Source organism: Apostichopus japonicus, chromosome 9 (assembly GCF_037975245.1).
Source record: "Apostichopus japonicus isolate 1M-3 chromosome 9, ASM3797524v1, whole genome shotgun sequence".
Taxonomy (NCBI): Eukaryota; Metazoa; Echinodermata; class Holothuroidea; order Aspidochirotida; family Stichopodidae; genus Apostichopus; species Apostichopus japonicus.
Genome location: NC_092569.1, coordinates 351320 through 371705, shown reverse-complemented (window position 1 = coordinate 371705; position 20386 = coordinate 351320). Strand labels below are relative to the sequence as shown.

Sequence of the window (20386 nt, the reverse complement as noted above, 5' to 3'; positions counted from 1 at the left end):
CTGCAAGTCTTCCAATCAAACTGCATCTCCAAGTACTCTTGTTATATTATTCTCACTGGCAAACATTCCATTTCCCCCCCCTTACAAATTACTCTTTCAATTTGCCTTTATAAATGTATTTAGTTACAAGGAAAAATGTTACAGTACTCTTCATATTTCCTTTTCTTTTCTTTCCATTCTTTTTTGGTATGAGAATTGGCTTTCATTAAAGTCCCCCCTCCCTCCCCCCCATCCCCACTGCCTCATAGGCAACATGAAGAACTTGTCCTTTTCTTTTGTTTCTTGGCTAGTATATTTATTTCTTAAAGTATCTTTCTTAATATTATGTGATATGCATCTATGATGAATCCTAAGTCATACATTACTTTGTCACCTTAAAACTAGGTCCTTCCTCAAGGGAACAAACATTTCAAATCATTTTGCTAGCATTGCCTGAAAATTTTACAACTTTGAAATATTTTGCAACAAGCAACTGACAATTTGTCTATTCTAGTTTCTTAAATAAATAAATAAATAAATAAATAGTAATTTAAATGTGTAGTATATATATATATATTAATAACTGTCTTAATAAGTTCTAAGCTATGCAATTAATTCCTGCTAGTGTTTTTCCTTCCCTGACCAATTACTTCAATTAAATAACAATTTATTTTCTCACTTTGTCAAATTTCGTCCCTTACCTCACCGCCCAATAATTTATCTTAAGTACTATGTTACAATAATTAACGTCACCTTTTTTTCCACAAAGTAAAATTTCACCCACTTTCTGATCTTCCTATGGTTTTTATCTCTAGTACATGCAATAAATTTGACAATTCTTTTCTACTAACAGTACCATATTTTCCCCTTACTGCCAAAGTAACTCTAACAATTTAATTTATTTCCTATTCTTTAATATCTCTAGCATTAACTATTAACAGTTTTGTGCTACAAAAATCACAAAAATGTCTAGGCTGGAACGACCAAAGAGTACAATGACACGATAAGGAATGGATTATTTTATTACCGATCAGCATGCACTGTAGTACTGAACACTAAAACATATAGTTCACTACAAGAATACACATATAAAAGCCATTCACAATAAAGAAAATGATATGTCGTGAGATATTAATCATAAAATAATATTAAATACGTAAATGAATCAATCAATCAATCTATATAAATATAAATATGTAAAAAATGTTATAAAAATATAAAAAGACACACTCTCAACGTTCTGGGAGCATTAAAACTTACCCAACCACACTCAACTTATATTCTTTCATAAATGAGAGAACAATTGTAACTTAACCAAGTCCATGAAAATCAAAGTCCCTTGTTTTTTTTTAAATGGGGGTGGAGGAGGTGGGATGAGGATTGGTGGGAAATTGTTCTGTTTTGTCACTTTACAAAATAAATAAATCAAAATTTCTATTGAAAATAATGTCATTTCAAATGTTATTAATGTTTTAAGACTATTTCATGATGAAAAAAGCAACACTGTTCCAAAGCCACATTTTTTCTACGATATTAAAAATATTTTATAGAATATTTGATTGTTTTAAACACTTAAATTGCACTGTCCTGAAATATTTGGGCTGTCGATAGGGTATTACCACACTAACCTAGCAGCTGCAAAAAATAAAACACTGGAGGTATTTAATAAGGCTTTATTTACACCTCATTAAAAACTCAAAATGCGACAAAAGAATATTTGTAATAATTAAAATAACATTACTAAGTGCAATGCTATTGGACAATACCATATAAGAACATCAATCTATACAAACATGCATCAAGGTGAGGATTATTAAAATACTGATAAAATATAATATAAAATTATATTATAAAAAATAGACAGCAAAATATAATTTGCGATGAAAATATGTTTCACATGAATCTAAACACAACCGACCAATCACATTTCTCTGTTGGGAGCAAACAACCAATCATTATTCAATTGATTATTCAAACTAATACATTTATGTTTGAAATGGAATGTGTATTTCTTGGGGAGTTATCTTAACATTTTTTTGGGCACTAAAACCAACATTGGTTGCAACATTAGCAACATTCTGTAATTTGCACAAAAATGCAATTTTGCACTTTACATGCACGGTTTGTATCTCTCTCCTTTTTGTTAATAATATGTTCTTAAAGTTGAACATTTTAGAAAACAAGTTTTTCCTTCTTTTTGTTGCATGGTAATGGAATTATTTTTGTCAGGGGTGATGTGTTTGCAAGAATAATGCAATATGAAACACTAAAGCAAAGAACTGTTCCGCTTAAAATAACACAAACAGAAACAAGAAGGAATAAACAGCCTACTACTACTGCTATTAAACAGGGATAAAGTTAATATGAAATTCTCCACAAAAAAAAACATCTTGGACAAGAGGTTAAATCTCCACAGACATGTTGAGAAAACAGCTGCTACTCAAAGACCCAGGGGAGGGATAAGGAATATTATTGAACCATGTGAATAAGAAAAAGCTTGGAGTGGAAAAACACAATAAAATCTATAATGGATAATATTTCATTGATATCAAACCAAAATTTGAAAAGGAACGTTTTATGATGCAAAAGTCAATGAAATATGTTTCTAGGTATGTGATGCTGAAGATAGAGGGAGCTGTGAAAGAAAGACATTTACCTTCATATTCTTTGAAATATAGAAGAAAATTGAATGTTTTCTCATGAATTCATGATAAAGTGATTTCACACGATTGAGAACTTTCTAGGAACACTTGTGATAATGTGATACTGATAAAATGCTTGCAAAATGAAAATGGAAGATAGATGCTCTTTCATGTTTTCTACCTTTGAGACAATCTTTACAAATCAACCAATTAGAAGCATCAAGCAAGGGTTAAATACACAATGTTGAGTTAGGTTCACAGCAAATACAACAACAATGGCAACATTCACAGCAGGATTATGAAAACATGAGCTAAAATACAAAAAAATGGAAAACAGTTACAAAATTTACAAAAAAACAGCAAACTTTGAATTTTAATACACAAATATGATATTAAACAATATTTGTCTTTATATGGGTAGAAGTAGATCATTTATATAGTCAATTGCTTTCCATGTATATGGATTTTTGCAGAAGGAATTTTGCATATTAATAATATTTCATGCATTTTCTAATGAGAGAAAGCAAAAAACAAATATATGTGACCAGCATGGTTAACTAACATGGTCAATTAATTAAGTTACAATGAGAACACTGGAAGGGAGAAAACATGAGTAAAGCGAGATACATACTTGATACAGATTTAACACACTGGAAGCAAATCATAAAATATCCAGGAATGAAGAAACGATCTTTGATCTGCTGGGTGGTAGTGGAGGTCCTTAGTGACTGGAAATGTTTGTTTGTAAGTGTATTTATGAGATGTATGAAGGTTGCAGGGATCTGTGGGTAGCAACGGGTGGTACTTACCTGATGGTATTCTGCAGCGTATTTGATGTGCGTTTCCAAGGAAACCAGCAGCTGTTTTAGCCATGTGATCTGTGTCTGCATTGTAGAGAGGTAAGCCTGCAAGGGGGAAAACCAGACAATGGTAGCAATAGCAAAGCAGAGGTCATGTGTGCATTGAATTGGTAGATTCAGCCATGTGATAAGATTGCAATACTTCTTTACACCAAATCTGATTAATTCCTACAGCCTGTCCACAATTATTTTGACTTGAAACTTGAAGTAAAACTCTTGACAACAAAACAAGAGAAAGCAAGGAAATATTTAGATAGGAGGGTCTTGAAGCTTGGCAAATTTTCTAGTCACTTTTACAATTATTCGCTAATACTGAAAGATTTAACCTCCTGAAATCCATACCGTCTGTCAGTTTCCATGTTGTTTGGAATGAAATTGTGTTTGGCCTTTTATCACAAAGTATGCATACATCCTTTGACTTTAAAATGTTTACAGTTCCCCCCACCCACCTACTCCCACAAACAACCTCTCTTCCTGTGACCCATTCTCCTACAACTCTTACCCTGATAGTGTCCCCCCTCCCACATTCAGCCTCTCTTCCTCACCCAGTCTTCTACAACTCTTACCCTGATAGTGCCCCCCCTCCCACAAACAGCTAGCCTCTCTTCCTGACCCAGTCTCCTGCAACACTTACCCCTGATAGCGCCCCCCTTACCCTGATAGTGCCCCTCCCCTTACCCTGATAGTTCCCCCTCCTCTCCCCTTACCCTGGTATTGTCCCCCTCCCGTCCCCTTACCCTGATAGTTCCCCTCCCCTCTTCTTACCCTGATGGTGCCCTCCCCTTACCATGATAGTGTTCCCCTCCCCTCCCCTTACCCTGATAGTGCCCCCTCCCCTTACCCTGATGATGCTCACCTTCCCCTTACCCTGATAGTGTCCCCCTCCCCCCTCCTTACCCTGATAGTGCCTCCCTCCCCTCACCCTGATGGTGTCCTCCCCTCTCCTTACCATGATAGTGCCCTCCCCCTTACCCTGATAGTGTCCCCCTCCTCTCCCCTTACCCTGATATTGTCCCCCTCCTCTCCCCTTACCCTGATAGTGCTCCCCTCCCCTTACCCTGATAGCTCCCCTCCCCTCCCCTTACCCTGATAGTGTCTGATGCTGGGTGGTGATCACTTATCATCTGCTCTCCACGATTCACGACACTGTTGAACTGCTTCTCTCGAATCTCCAGCTCACGAAGAAGGGTCTGTGAAAGAATTAAGTTCACCATAGGATTTATTTTGAATTCAAAAATAAAATTTTAAGCAAAATGCTGCATCATCCAATGGAGCTAGGCTGAGCCAATACCAAACAGCAGAGATTAGCTTGGCCGACCAGTAGTACCTAATGTGTGCAAGCTATAGCACAAGATATTACACCCCACCCAGCCTGGCTGCAGCCCCTCAGCATCCTAAAACAAGGTCAGTTCTTACATTGTAGTGTCTCTGTAGTTCGCCCATGTCAAGGTTTTTGGCCGACCAATCCCTTGAGCTTTCTGCCTCTTCCTTCTCGTCCAACCACATTAGCTCCTTCGTGGCCAGCTGAACAAAGTCCAGAAGGCTCTCGGTGTAGCGGGAACGCTGAACGGCCAGTTCCTGGATTGAGAGAAAGAAGCACAACAAATTATTGCATGAAATAAAACCAATATTATCATTAGATCATGAGAAGAAGCTAATGTATGAAATGGATCTGTAGGAATTCTTGGTGATGCTACACAATACAACATTATAGCAGAGCTGACATTGGAAGGACATTGGAACATTTTGTACAGCTTCCTATTGTGAGTGATACACATTTTTCAGGTCATACATATTTGTCCATCTCTCCTCCCCCCACCATGTTTAACAAAAATCACATTTTCTAAGAGTACTTACGAGAAGTTGTTTGTAGGATTCTTCAACGCTGTTCAGTTGTTCTGTGTATTTCTCAAGATCTTCACCTTGAAGGTTGGCCTGTTATAAACAGTGACAAAAAATAAAGTACATTACAAAATGACTGATACAGAGAAAATTTTATAGATATACTATATTTATAAATTTTTAAGATAACTCTGTAAAAAAAACATGAGGATTTTTTTTTTGTTTTTGGTGTGGGGGAGGGGGTAGAATATCTCCATATGACAGCAGTTACCTTGAGTGATTTACACTTGTCGATGTTAACCTGAAATTCTCGGATGGCTTGCAGATCTGCCTTGCTCTGTGCTATGGTAGCTTGAACACTGTTCAGGTCCCTGCCGTACGTAGTGGTTCGGATCTGAGTCTGGTTAAACAGATAGAAAAGATTCAATTTAATGATAAAAGATGACTGTAATGTATACACCATCCATCATATATCAATTAAACACTTCATTCACCACTGATTGATCGATCAATTGATTGATTGTCAATTTACTTTGAAAATCAATAATTCTTTTGCTATGTATGTCACTAGAACTAACAGTAAATGAATAGGATACACTATTTAGATTTGGAAATATTTTCTTGAGATAGTTGTGTAACGGACTTACGGTTCTACTCTGAATCCAGGTTTGACATTCATGTAGAAATGAATAAATCTTTGGATCCACTACTCTACGCTCCGTCCTCAATTCCACCCGCCTCTCCACACGTACTTGATCTCCAGATACGGTGGTCTTGGTGGTCACACGCTGGGTTCGGCCAGCAATCTGGTAATTGCGAGCAGTCATCAGACGCTCGTTAAGTAGGCCGATTCTGTCAAGGGGGAACAGGAGATATGAATCAGTAGGCAGATATACAAGTTCCATCTCAAACTTACAATAAATCAGGACATTGATTTTAATGTTACATTGCAAATAATTGATTATAAAACTTATCATAGAAACATTAATTCCATGCAGAAAAAGCAAGTCAGAGGAAATTTGTCCAAATTTTGAACATTTATTCCATTATTTTGAGTGAAAATGATGTAGTCATGCTAACGATTCTTTTTTAAGGAACATTTAACATCCCATAGTCTTGAATGCAGTACACTCCTTTATCACCCGAGAGTGAAGCCATTAATGGCTAACGTGGGTTACGTGGGTAATGTGGGTAACATGGGTAACGTGGGTAGATACTAACTTGCGTGAGAATTCGTCAGCTTGTCTGTGTTTGATCTTCTTCAGTTGCTGTGTCTCATTTTCCAAGATGCGGATGTTACCCTCACAAGTCTGAAGAGGGGGGAAAAATTACAAACAAGGTTAGCCAACAACATACTTTAAATGCTGTCTATAAAAATTGGAATGTTGCTCTCACACAGTAAACATTTCAGTGACAATGCAACTTGTAATGTTTGCAAGAAAAAAATCCCTTAAAAGTACTCACACTTGGGTGATTCCTGTAATCACTCCATTATTGTTAAATGGAAAACAGTATGAACACGGGATTCCTTTACGGAACCATTATAGGGAGGGTACATAATTCACATCTCCTCACAGCTACCAAATACTTTTACTCTTACCATTTGCCTTCCAAGATGTTTGAATCCTTTCTGCATGTACTTTTGGCAAGAGGTGCCACACACAAAAATATAGCAACCCTCACCCCCCCCTCCACCACCCCCCCCCCCCCAACTGCTCCAAATATGCATTATTAAACATACCTTCCATCTTGCCACCTTACTCAACAACTATTTTTAGCCACATATCATTGATTTCACTATGCCTAGATTCATAAAGTCACAACAAGCTCCAAGCTAACACTATTAATTGATCCCAGGCAGGTGTGAATAAGTGAATTAAATACATCTTACACGAGAGGCACCTTCCAGCTCATCTATGAGAGCTCTCACATCGTTAGCAGTCATTTTGTCTGCTTTACCATCAGATTCTTGGATTCTCTTCTCAATAGAGTCCAAGTCACTGGATACCTGAGTGATCTGTCGAGCAATCTTCTCAGCTAAGGAGCTTGTCTGTTCTTGCCTGGGTGGAAAAGGAGGATGAGTTAAATATCAGATTTTAATAAAAGTACTAACAGGGTGTTACTTTCAATACTCCCTTATAATTACCAGCTGTTTGAACACAAATGTTGATTTGATATTGGGAGGTCAAATTTACCAGAGACACTGATAAATTATCTGACTTGGCACATCTCAAGAAAGAAAGGTTATATCATATTTAACCAACTCTAATGATGCACTTTGTACAAGGCAATACCTAATGTTTGACTACAATGAAATTTTACCACGATTGCATAGCCCACCGAGGTCATACTAATTACCTCATAGGAAAACCTAGTTCACCTACAATACATTGAACACCAGAGGAAAGCCTTCCCCTAAAAACTGAGCTGTGGATGAAAATGAAGCCCGACCAGCCAATACGAACTTAGCCCAGTTTGCAAACTAAGTATCGCATATAGATCATGTAGCCTAGCCCACATAAACCATACGGAGTATCAGAGAAATCCTAGCCACACCATAATAACAACATGATAAAGCCTAGCCCATAAATATCAAGTATCACTGGAGGGCCAAGAGCACTTACCTCTGCAACTCAACTTTGAGTACATTTGCCCTCTGTTTCTGGGCCAATTCCATTCGGTCCCAAGCAGCATCAATGTCATTCAAATGCAGGCCCAGAGGGGGACGAAATGGGCTGCCTTGTCCTGACATTCTCTGCAATAAGCAAATTGAAGCAAGAATAAAATGAACTGAAAATGAACTAAACAACAATCACAGGTAAACAAATAATCTATTTGTTTTAATGTTTCTAATGTGAAGGAATATAGGGAGGGGGAGGGGAAGGTGAAAGTGGTCTGGTGTAGCCTGGACCCTATACACAATAGTCCATGGGAACCATACAGTGCTAGGAAAATATTGAAAAGTGTGCCTTTGTCTCTTGGTATGAAAAAATAAATCGTTTTTACCTCCAATTCCCGAAACTTTGCTGCAAGTCGTTGTTTGTCGTTGAGCCTCTGGGGGACATCTTCGGCTTCAAAGCGACGAAAATCTACTTGCAACTTCTGAGCAAGAAATCATCAAGACCAAAGAATGATACAACAATTGCATAATAAATGTATCTACGACAGTCAGTGTGGATTAAACAATGAAATATCAAGAAAAGGGACATTTTATTTAATTAATATTATATTCTGAAAGTGTCATCACAATACTTCATGAGGTACGGTAGGTTATTTCAAACCATAATAGTTTATATTGGCTAACCAAATGAATCATTTCACAATTGTCTTATAAATTCACATTATTGACACATATTCCACTATGAAGATCTTAAAGTTCTTCCTACAATATTCTGTAAAATCTGACACAAAGACAAGCTAACTTTAGATACAATGTTTTGCCCTCATTTTGTTTTCAAACCAGAATAGTCTGAGCTTCTTACAGCAGATGTACTAATTTATGCATAATTTGTCCGTTCATAAAATAAACTTGAATACAAACTACTTTTTCTTATTAATGTGTACAACAAGGTGTTTAATACCCTACCATGTGATGCCAGCTTATTGCAACTTTTGATTCAGAAAAAATTAAAACGACTTCAGAAACTGTGCACAGACTACAGCTAGAACACTACTTAAGAACTTTAAGTGATTTAAAGTGAAATTTTAGTGAGCATTGATGATACATGATTATGACCAGCAACCTGATATTTAAATGACTAAAGGACTTTCACAGCATTGGGTAGGTTTTACCACTAATTAATCGGTTCTAGTAATCATAACCACTAATAACCACTAATAACCACTAGTAACCACTAGTAACCACTAATAACCACTAATAACCGCTAATAACCACTAGTAACCACTAATAACCACTAATAACCGCATGGTCTCACCTTCACATCCTCTGCGCTGCTCGGCATGTTACGGTCATCCATCATGGCCGTTGCGTGCCGGATCCAATCCATGAACTGACGGGCATTGTGTTTGTAGTCATCGAAAGCAGAGCTGAAAGATGCAGCCTGCTGTTGTTGTTGTCTTTGTTGTTGTTGCTGCTGTGCCTAAATATTAAAAGGACAAAAATATCAGAAAATATCACAATTTTAAGCAACAGAGGTTTAAGAATTAGATTAAACAAAAGTCAATAAAACATGAATTGAAAATCATTTTGATTCACACCAACTCCATACACATGAAGAAACAACAAAATTGATGATTCAACCAATTTTGTTTTAAAATAAAATGACCGAAATTGATATGAAATCCAGAAATAAAAAATGATGGTTCTAATGGAAGGAGGGTTAGATGAAAAGGGGGCGGGGCTCCTCCTCATTTCAAAATGTTTAATTTCTTAAAAGTAAATCTCCTTCAAGCAGGTTTTTCCTTTTCTTCAATTTAATCAAAGCGATGAGAAATCCATTTCTTTTATTGATTTCATCAAATGATAAAGGAGGTGTCATCGTAATAATTCCATGGAATCTAGCGTCTAGAATATCTCACAATTTATTCTCTCTTCTCTAAGTTGGAAACCACTAAAACCTGTGAAATCAATCTCTGCTCAGAGATTCTGAAAGTGCAATAATTTCAGCAGATATGAATCAAAATCCTGCCAAGATTTGTTGACACCCACCAGCAAGCAGCTGTTTCTGTCCCTTTCAAGTATGACATCATTCGGGGATTATTCTTAACAGACGTCAATGAGGCAAAATAATAACAGTTTATAGCTCCAGACTGCCTCACATTTTGATTGGCTTTTTATTCCATGTGACTGAATTATTTCTGCTGATTTATACTATAGTGTGATATGATGTTGCCATGTTATGTACTAAAATACAAAGATGTGTTTATATAATAAATCTTAAAATGTGTTAAATTTCTTCACAAAGTTTCAAGGCTGATAGAGAGCACCCCACTGAGCTTTATCAGTGATTAAAATTGTAAATATTGCAGATAATATACAGTATCATTTTCATTCTTTCTATAATTCATCACGGATTTACTGTTTTACATAAACCCAAGCAACAAACCTTTTTCCCACCCTACCCCTCAGATCCACAGAGGTTCTGTGGATGGTCAATGAACCTCCTCAAGGCACTGAAACACAAATGTTACATCCGATATTGTCTTAACCCTCCTTTACTTTCAAGCAAAATAAACACAACCAACTAAGCAATGCTACATGTTCCTTTCCCTTGAGCAATTTAACTAAAACCAGCCCATCAAATGAACGTCTCTCGGGACTACTTTGCCGATCTCAATCTCCAGTTTTCTCAGAACGTTGTTTGCTTGCAAGCACACAGTCAAAGGGAATGATCCCTCCTCCTATTCCTCTCAAATCAGAAAGTTCATGTGAAAATGTAGTTATTGCTGCTAACTTGTGTGGGTGTGTGTTTTTATGTTCCTTTTTTTATATTTGCAACCTTTTACTCAATTTATGGTATTGTGTTTCCTTTGGTTTATTCTTTATTCTTTTCCTTTTGCAAGTGTTCAAGATAGTGACAAATTTCCTTCTCTTTTTTCTTTTGTTAACTTGTTTTCTTCAGTTGTTTTTTTTTTTTGGTTATTGCTCTCAGGAATGACAACAGGCAACAACATGACAGTATAACCAGTTAACTGACATAAGCCTCAACAGTTGGTAAAAAGGACTGAATAAAACCACAGACACCACCCACACAAGTCTTTTACTTTGATCAAACCAAATATGTACCATAATCATTTTAATTTTTTTTTATTTCTTAAGATTCTCTTGATGAAACAAAACAAGCAGAAGAGACAATCGAAGATTGGTGGGGATACTAAAACTGGTTTTGTGGGACTTTTGGGAAAGCATTGTACAGAGAGGCCAACTTACTCCATTAACCAATGGAACTGGTTTTGTGGGGACTTTTGGGAAAGCATTGTACAGAGAGGCCAACTTACTCCATTAACCAATGGAACTGGTTTTGTGGGGACTTTTGGGAACACATTGGACAGTGAGGTCAACTTACTCTGTTAACCAATGAAACTGGTTTTGTGGGGACTTTTGGGAACACATTGGACAGAGAGGTCAACTTACTCGTTAACCAATGAAACTGGTATTGTGGGGACTTTTGGGAACGCATTGGACAGTGAGGCCAGTACTTACTCCGTTAACCAGTGAAACTGGTTTTGTGGGGACTTTTGGGAACGCATTGTACAGTGAGGCCAGTACTTACTCCGTTACCAGTGAAACTGGTTTTGTGGGGACTTTTGGGAACGCATTGTACAGTGAGGTCAACTTACTCCATTAACCAGTGAAACTGGTTTTGTGGGGACTTTTGGGAACACATTGTACAGCGAGGACACATAGGTCATGATGGACTTCTCCTCTGGGTCAGCAACATCAACATCTGCAGAGACAAAAAAATAAAACCAAGTGTAGCCTACAAACATGAAAAATGGTTATAGAATTCATGTCTTTATTCTTTCTCTCTTTTTTGTTTTTTGTTTTTAAGCATTGAGGAATGTTAAATTATGAGGAATGTTAAAGTGATGGGAAATATTTTTGTTAGTGTTTGAAAGCTGGCTTTACCTTCAGGGTCCAGGAGACGGGTCACACCCAAGTGTCTTTCAGCAGTAATGAAGGCACGTTCCAGATTGGCCCTGTGGTCAGACGGCTTGAGGGACTGAAAGTCTACCAAGTCAGGCCTAGAGAGGAGGAATCAAAAGAGGACATATTAATTGGTTTTATCTGATATAATTCCACCACTATTACCATTAACATAACATATAATTCCACAACTATTAACAGTCTTGTAAGTACAATGATTTAAGAGGTTTGCCAATGGTTGAAAACTATCCATTTTGCCTTCCTATACTTTGTGAGCATTTTAACAGACAAGTCTAACAAACAACCCTTTCTCATAAAATTAGCAATGACATTATTTTGTGTCTTCTTTGAGACCACTATTGCATGCAAATTTCATTACTTCCCATATAAAATGTACTCATACTTGTTTTTGACATGATCATGTTTTATTCAAAGCCCTGTGTTTCCAAGAAAGTTGCACCCAGGTGTTCTGTTGGAATTTTCACAACTATGACTGCACAACACATACAATTCCAGGGGGAAAGGTTTACAAAGTGTAAGGGAGTCTTAGCTCAGTGGTTAACGCCGGTGCCTTTCAATCATAAGGTCCCAAGTTTGAGTCACTCCAAGATTAATAATATATCATCCAGTTACAGAGTTGTTGATAATTAACAATTCATAATCATGGACGTTAAAATATGAATCTAAGAGACTGACTTTGGTCAGCTTGCGGCTTTGATAAGCCAATGATGGCTTCTTTGCGAGTTCCTGCTTGCAGGAGGATCTAAAATACATACAAAGTGAGTGGAGCTAAAGCAATTTTACAATAAGCTCAACATATGATGTAGCATTATACACAGGTTTCACAGATCTATTCTCACAGATCGGTTGCTTACAGTTAACACTAACAGACTAGTCATTGTTATATCAAGCCATTGTCATTTTAGTCTGAGTTTACAACAACAAAAGTGACTCAATCATAGGTAAACAAAGTATTTCTAAAGTTAAACAGAACTAACAAAAACCCATGTGAATAAATTATTCATATTACCATAACAACATGCATATGAGGCCACAATACACCAAGTTCTTTTAATATACATTTTGTTCCTAATATTCTGTAGTGTACAATAGAACAGCCCCATTCCTAGACAGGCATAATTACCACAACTATCAGTCTACCTGGCTAGAATAATTCATTCCACAGCTGCATGAGATATTTCATAACAATTATTAAGCTATTCCATATAAATTCACATTTCAAGACATCTAAGCCTGCTATGTAATCTTTGTTACAAGCTGAGCTGACAGAAGCTCTGCTTGGTACACTGTCAGGGTACTTCCACTCTTAATTAGCTGTGATGAGTGACCTAATAAATGCTCAATGAGAATCTCAAGACTGTAACAGAACCTAGTGTGTAACATGAACAAGAAACTAGAGTATATAAACATAAGCAACAGGGCGTGCGACTAGCTCTGCAAATCGTCAGAACTGCCCGGCGATGTCAAAACCTGATGATGTGCAAAGTGCCAACGTGGAGGAGGAGGGACGTTTGTAGATATGACGTAAATATCGTGGAGACACGTACGCAGCACCGGCGGGATGTGTGTAAATTCAGTTTATCTTTAGCTCAGACATACTTTCCATGGCCCTGATATGTCTAGGGTGACTGAGAAATAATTCAAACTATTTCTAAATTAGTGTGCACTCTCTTTATACATGAGATGTTCATTGCCTCAACCCCAGTAGCCTACATGAGTGAATTGCATTGAACTGAAAGCCACTAAGATCATTATTATGTAGTATTGTCAGTGAATAACCCCGACCCGAATGAGAAGGGAATGGAATGTCAAAGTAAGACCCTTAAAAGAATAGCATCTTATTCCATTTGGGGCGAACTAAAGTCATGAATAAACATATTTCTGTGGAGCCTGAGCAACCAATATAGCTATTCCTCTTCTTCCTCAGTCCTATGTTCCTGACCAGTATTTCCATACCCTGGCAATGTAACAACACATGGCACTACTATGGTAACCCTGTCATCCCCTCCTCCAAGCAGAAGCTCCTTGCGTCACACCATGTGCTTCATACAACCACACACATGTCCAGCAATAATACAGAGTAAACTCACAAGACCTCTTACTTTACTCTTCCCTTTTCTTTCTGTCACTACTCTAGGATCTGTCAAGAGATTGTAAATTGAGAAATAAAAGGAACACAAATTTCACATACTGTACTAATGTGAATAGCTGACATTGCCAGTGACAACATTTGGCATTGTACTGTAGCTGCTTACATGTCCAGAATGACACATATTCCAATATTCTACAGACACTTTCAAAACTGCACAACTAGAAAATATAGGGAACTCAAAACATGCTCAAAATATATCCTGGTTACAATATACTTTATCCTGATCTAGAGGGATCCCCTCCCTGCCATTCACACCCTCCTCCCAGTCACCCCTACCCCCCCCCCTGACATAGCTATTTATCTCCAGACTCTTATCATTTGTCTTTCCTTCACAGTGCCAAGACTATGCAATCAACTCCTACAAACACACAAATCATGTCACATACTGTTTATCAGCAAGTTATGCATAAGTTGTATGATAGGTAAAAATTCATGAGCTTTGTGGGAATCAAACCCCCTGAAACTTGAACTGAGGTTGTCAGTTTTTGACAGGCTGCATCCTATCACAAATAGAAAACCACATATTCTATACTATATTCCTACATATACAGACTGCAGAGAACTGACTCCCACTGAGAATATCCATTAAAGCTCCCCTTGAGGTCAAAGGAAGTATCCCTTATGTCAAACCATGAACAAGAGTGACATGTAGGTAAATTTGCAACCTGATTAATATATTATACTTCAGATTATTGAAATAGAACATTAGTACAAAAGATCTACATATGTATGTAGAATATTTTGTAAGGGAAAAAAAAAGGAAAATGAAGAAATTTGAACATTTAGAATTGTCTTCTGCATATGGGTTGCAATGACTTAACTGCACTTCTGTTTCGTCGTAAAGTCGAAACATTTCAGTAAATTAAGTTTACTTTTATTTGAGACTCTAAAAATTGCATTTAAAATACAGTAGGTCAATAAAAACAACTGATTCAATTTTATAATTGAAACTTCACATTGTATTATCTTGAGATTTACTAAGGAGATCCACTAATGCTATATTCATGTCACAAATTTATGCAAAATACACGCAGTATGTAAATGCCATCCATGACGTTTTCATCGAACTGGCAGCATGCACCACTCACTGCTAAGTCATTTTAATCTTCAAAGTGGAAATCAGCAGCAGAAAGAGGGAAATCTCAGTACCTTACTCCTATCTGATCTACCCATTTCCATGTGACATTGCCATGGCAACCCATGACATATATCTGCTAAATATAGTTCTACATCCTGCCATAAGGTATGTCTGATGTAATGGATGGGGCAGACTGATGCTGATTAGGATAAACAAATTAGACACTAAAGGCATAAATAAGGCCGCTGGACGACATCACAAAGGCTACAATTATCAGCAGTATGAGCTGGAATCATGATACATAAAATATCTGATTAGGAGAAATATCCAATGTGTATCAAATGATGACTCACTGCAAAATCATGTATACCTTCTGGAAATTATCTTAATCTCTTTTCATTGTTTTTCCTTCTTTTTTACGTAATTAAAGTGTAAATCATGACATAGCTCTGCCTTACAGGTTGTTTAAAAGATCAACATTGTGCATCATATATGTACTTAATGAAGGAATCTACATTTACATTTTGTAAGAACCTCATTTGTGCATGTTCAACAGAATAGTTGCTTAACGAAAGAAAATACTGATCACCATAAAACTGCTAATGATGTCATCTCAATAACCATTGCATCTTTTTATTGTTCAATGTAGTCACTATTCAGCAAACATCTTCTTTTCTCACATTAATTTTTCTAACTGTTTCAAGAACCAATGAACGTTTGATGACTCTACACTGTGATGTCTCTGATAAATAGAGTGCATCACTGACAGTTGAGACAGGTAAGCTGCATACTTGTGACCATCGGCAGAAATAAGAATAAGTTACTTCTCCTCTTATTCCAGGGAGGAACAAGATGTTAGTAAGAGTAACCTTTGAACCTGCCAAGTCAGGCCTGGGAAATTTTTCCTTCCTTTACAAAAATATGATAAACCTGCTCGCGGAAAAACTACAACTTTCTTTATTTTATTTTATTTTCCTTTGCTTTCATTTCTTTTCTTTTTCTTTTCTTTTCTTTTCTTGTTTTGTTTTTTATTTTTTGTGTGAACAGAGAGCTGCTGCTTAGTGTGAATGTTCCCATGATGCTTTGCAAAGACAAACAATGGGAAAAAACTTTGACCAAATATAGCTTGCGATTTTCCCACTCAAAGTGAGAATGTTCATGGGCATCTGCTTGGGGCTACAACATATTTTACTATCATTAAACCAATCCTATGTAAACAGGTACTTAAAGACACCTGCGTCTTTTCCTTCACTCATGAAATAAATCTCACAGAATTGTGAGAAAACAGCTCCTTTTCATTTTTAATGTTTTTTGGGTGGGTTGCTTTTGCTACCTTCCCTTTTTTTCCCTTTTTTTTTCATTGTTTGTATTACAAAAAAAAAATTGTGAATTCGTTCAAAAACTGTGTTACAAATGCTTGAATTAGGAGCCTATCAGATTGGCTTTGACACGAATATGGCTCCGCAATGGCCAAAGAGCAATCTCTCTCCTTCGGCACAAGGTGACATCCAGAATTAGATGAGCTGTTCATTCACACTTGATAATCAAGTCTTTCACAGGTTATTTAAATATTTCTTCAAAATTAGTAACCTCGATTTCAAATGATTTTATCATCAGTGTCTCCAGTGGCCTGATATATGCCACTCCTTTTCCACAAGCTAATTTGCTATGTATGTCCTTTGGGGCTTAACTTATTTCTTTCTGCTCTTCAATATGTCTACCTTATTTTTGCTTTGAATTGCTTCGATTGTTACACATTTTGAATGACAGGATGTCTGCATACTTTGAGGGATTTAGGTTATGACCAGTCCTTACTTCATCATGTTTTGGTACACTTTTGTGTGAAGAAAGTGTCTTTGAATAATTTCATGTTTTCCTGTTTCTAAGGCTGTGATGCCTATCATCTTTACAAGCAAAACAGCAATGGTTGAGGTAAAGGGCATCATGGGAAAACAGAGTGCATTGTTACAAGGTCATGACCTCAATCAGGGACACAACAGGATTATCTTCTTGGAAATGGGAGATGTATGGGGGAAATTTGAGAGTAGCTAAGGGATTGTTTTTAAGGAGAGTTCAAAGGAAGAAATGGAATGGAGTGGCCTATTTGTGTGATTGTCACATTGTAACATTATCATATGTAGATGTATCCTACAGCTTGGTGTGGCTAACAACTTTAACAGCTTTGGAAGAGGCAAAGAATAGAGAAGTCATAGGATAGAGAGGGGTAAAGGGGAAGGAAATTAGGAATAGGAACAGCATGAAACATTGGGTTTAAGATGGAGACAGCCATTTTAAAGCAGACCCAAGGAAATTGGGAAACGGAGGGCAAATTGGAAATGGGTTATAGTAGGATATAGGGGTCACATGGAACAATTGGAAGAACTAGAGTTGACAGATATGGAGGGGAGTGGAGGGGAGTTGAGGGGCAAGGAGAGGGGCAAGGAGAGGGGCAAAGGAGAGGGGCAAGGAGAGGGGCAAGGAGAGGGGCAAGGAGAGGGGCAAAGGAGAGGGGCAAGGAGAGGGGCAAGGAGAGGGGCAAGGAGAGGGGCAAGGAGAGGGACTGAGTTATGAGAATCATATTAGGATTTATATCAGACCTCAAACCTATATTGCAGCAACAGTACAAACATTAGCTCTAATAAAATTCAAGACTGTATTCATTGCCATTCAATAGATAGCCAGTGGCATCTCGAAAGGGATGATGGGAAAACAGGACTCCCCCCCCCCAAATGTTTGCTGCCACCCCTTCATGCCTAAATGAAATTTGCCATTTAATAAAAGACACACAAATCATTTACAACCTCCAAACTTCTGCCTAGGGGGCAGATTTCAATACCCACATTCTGAACCCCTCTCGCATGCCCTCCCACCTGCTCTCCGACCTGCCCTCCGACCTGCCCTACTACCACCTGCCCTCCAACCTGTTCTCCCACCTGCCCTCCCACCTGCCCTCCCACCTGCCCTCCCACCTGCCCTCCCACCTGTTCTACCACCTGCCCTCCCACCTGTTCTACCACCTTCTATCATTTTGTTGTGCCTCCCCCCCCCCCTTCAGATGCAGACAGTGCCTTTAAGCCTACTTCACAAGCAGACATGGCTGGTTGATTAGTCCAGGATGTTTATGCAAGAGTTGTTTTCATCCCTGGGAAGAATTCTAAACAAAACAGTCTCAGTGAATGCTGATATTGTACATGTTGGCATGTTAGTGTAATTTGATTCTGTGCACAGGAGCTGTAGACTTCGTCTAGCGTCTCTTTCAGCTCTGGGTCTGAGAATTAGGCATCAGCAGTCATTCACCTCTGGAGAACCTTACCAGTTACGAGTCAACTTTGGCAGGACAGATGTGACCTCTCAATGTTTTCAGTTTTACTCAGATAACTGGAAAGTAGTTTCATGAGTTAACTGTTATATCCACTTCTTCCAACTTTACAAAATGATCAAGAGGCCACAGGTTGTCACAAGTCCTTTCTTCTTTGTTATTTTATTTATATTTCCTATTTCTTGTATTCTTTTTCTTTTCATTTTTGCATACTTTCACTTATTCAAACCAGTGTCAATTTTATCTATTAATGTACAAAGCTATCTGGATATCATTAATACAAGTTTATACTTTTCAGCCAGACCCTGATGTGGCACTATTACATTAATCTAGCTACAACCCCATACGTGCAGCATTTCTTCTCATCTGGAAATGTTCAATCTGGTAATTAGCTGTCAACCACTCCATACAAAGTAACGCTAGGCCTATGTAGAGTTAAATCTGTTGGATGGATTTATAGGCCTAATGTTAATATCCTATCATGTTGTAAAGGTATGGCTTAATCAGACATTTCGGCAGAAGAACAGCAGGAGTAGTGACACTACACTAAGACAAAGTGTTTTGTGCCCTTAATTGCCTCTCTCTAACAAGACCAAAGAAATGTAACAAGATTACAAGACTGTCAAAACTGTATAATGAATAAACCACTTCCCATTATCCTGACTATATTGCAATAACTATATATGACCTGTTCCTGTAAGTAACATACCTCAAGGCTGAGCTCCATATAGAAGGCGTGGTCCTCACCCCAATTTCATTAGGAACAAGCATACCCTCCCCTTCCCTGCCTAACATCCCTCCTCCCTCCCCCCCCCCCCTCCTCCTTCAGCCCATATGAGGCCCTCTTGGCAATATCAGTGATGTATATATGTTTTTATAAAAATATAGCGTGTATTTTGCTACATGCAGGTCCAAGCATGTATGTATGTAACAAACATAGTGCATGAGAGGCAGACTGACCTATTTCTGTGAATGATGGCATTGAAGGCTAGGCCATCCCTCCAGCTACGACTGAAATCTCGGATGTTGACACCAGGGTAACCAGCAGTCATCCTTTGGGCCCAGACCTTCAAATTGTCTTGGGCCTGGTGTATGGTTTGGCCTCTGGAAGACGAATGGGAACGGCTATCGCTGTCGACGATAACATCGGATATCTATGAAGGACGAACAGAGAAGAGATATTGGAAATAAGAGAAAAAACTTGATCAAAACAAATCCCAGGTAAAATGCATGATTCCGCACAAGACTCAGTACATCTTATACAGTCACCTCTGGTAAATGCATGAAGTGCAAAATGTAATTAATGTCTGTACATATATGTTCTTTGCCAAATTCTTGCTTGACTAATCATCTGATCTCAAAATATCACCAAAGTATTGCACTGTGAGACTGAGATACAAGATTATTCAGAGTGGTTCCGTTTACATCTTATAATGCAGTATGGACAGACAATTTAAAAATTAACTGTCTTGTCGATTTTGTTATTAAATTATTAAATTAGCTTGTACACTGACTTGTTTCCTATTCTATGCTATGATATGCTATGACATGCTATGCTATTATATGCTATGATATGTTTGTAGTGCTGTAATCATGAATATAAACTGGGAAGTATCTAACACACTCATTTATTGTGTGTATGCATTGCTTTTCCTATTTAACACCAGCTTTGAATTTATTCTTATTGACACTCTTCCACCTATGGCTAAAATTATGATACATGGTTGCAAGACATTAAACTAGAGCATATCAAATATGTGTGAATGGTTGCTATGGAAACAGTAGAAAAAGTGGTCATTGATCATAACAAAATTTGCTAGAATAAAAATCTCTCTATAATATTTAAACTTACAAATAATCTTGTGGTGAACTCCATCACCAAAACT

General features: G+C 37.6%; 1 protein-coding gene across 14 annotated transcripts in view; it reads right to left on the bottom strand.

The window, feature by feature from the left end:
• LOC139973076 (uncharacterized) overlaps window positions 1-20386 on the bottom strand; it is a 293321-nt gene that overhangs the window by 223435 nt on the left and 49500 nt on the right. For 13 of the 14 annotated variants that reach the window (XM_071979459.1, XM_071979458.1, XM_071979453.1 and 10 more), the window contains 14 exons: window positions 19461-19654; window positions 11913-12028; window positions 11624-11730; window positions 9259-9423; window positions 8330-8425; window positions 7948-8078; window positions 7215-7383; window positions 6545-6633; window positions 5971-6175; window positions 5595-5723; window positions 5339-5416; window positions 4898-5059; window positions 4567-4671; window positions 3431-3526 (listed from right to left, as the gene is read on the bottom strand). In XM_071979459.1, the coding sequence (XP_071835560.1) occupies window positions 3431-3526; window positions 4567-4671; window positions 4898-5059; window positions 5339-5416; window positions 5595-5723; window positions 5971-6175; window positions 6545-6633; window positions 7215-7383; window positions 7948-8078; window positions 8330-8425; window positions 9259-9423; window positions 11624-11730; window positions 11913-12028; window positions 19461-19654 (1842 nt within the window). Of the gene's footprint in view, window positions 1-3252; window positions 3339-3430; window positions 3527-4566; window positions 4672-4897; window positions 5060-5338; window positions 5417-5594; window positions 5724-5970; window positions 6176-6544; window positions 6634-7214; window positions 7384-7947; window positions 8079-8329; window positions 8426-9258; window positions 9424-11623; window positions 11731-11912; window positions 12029-19460; window positions 19655-20386 lie in introns of those variants that run through there. The other variant, XM_071979465.1, reaches the window with a different exon arrangement.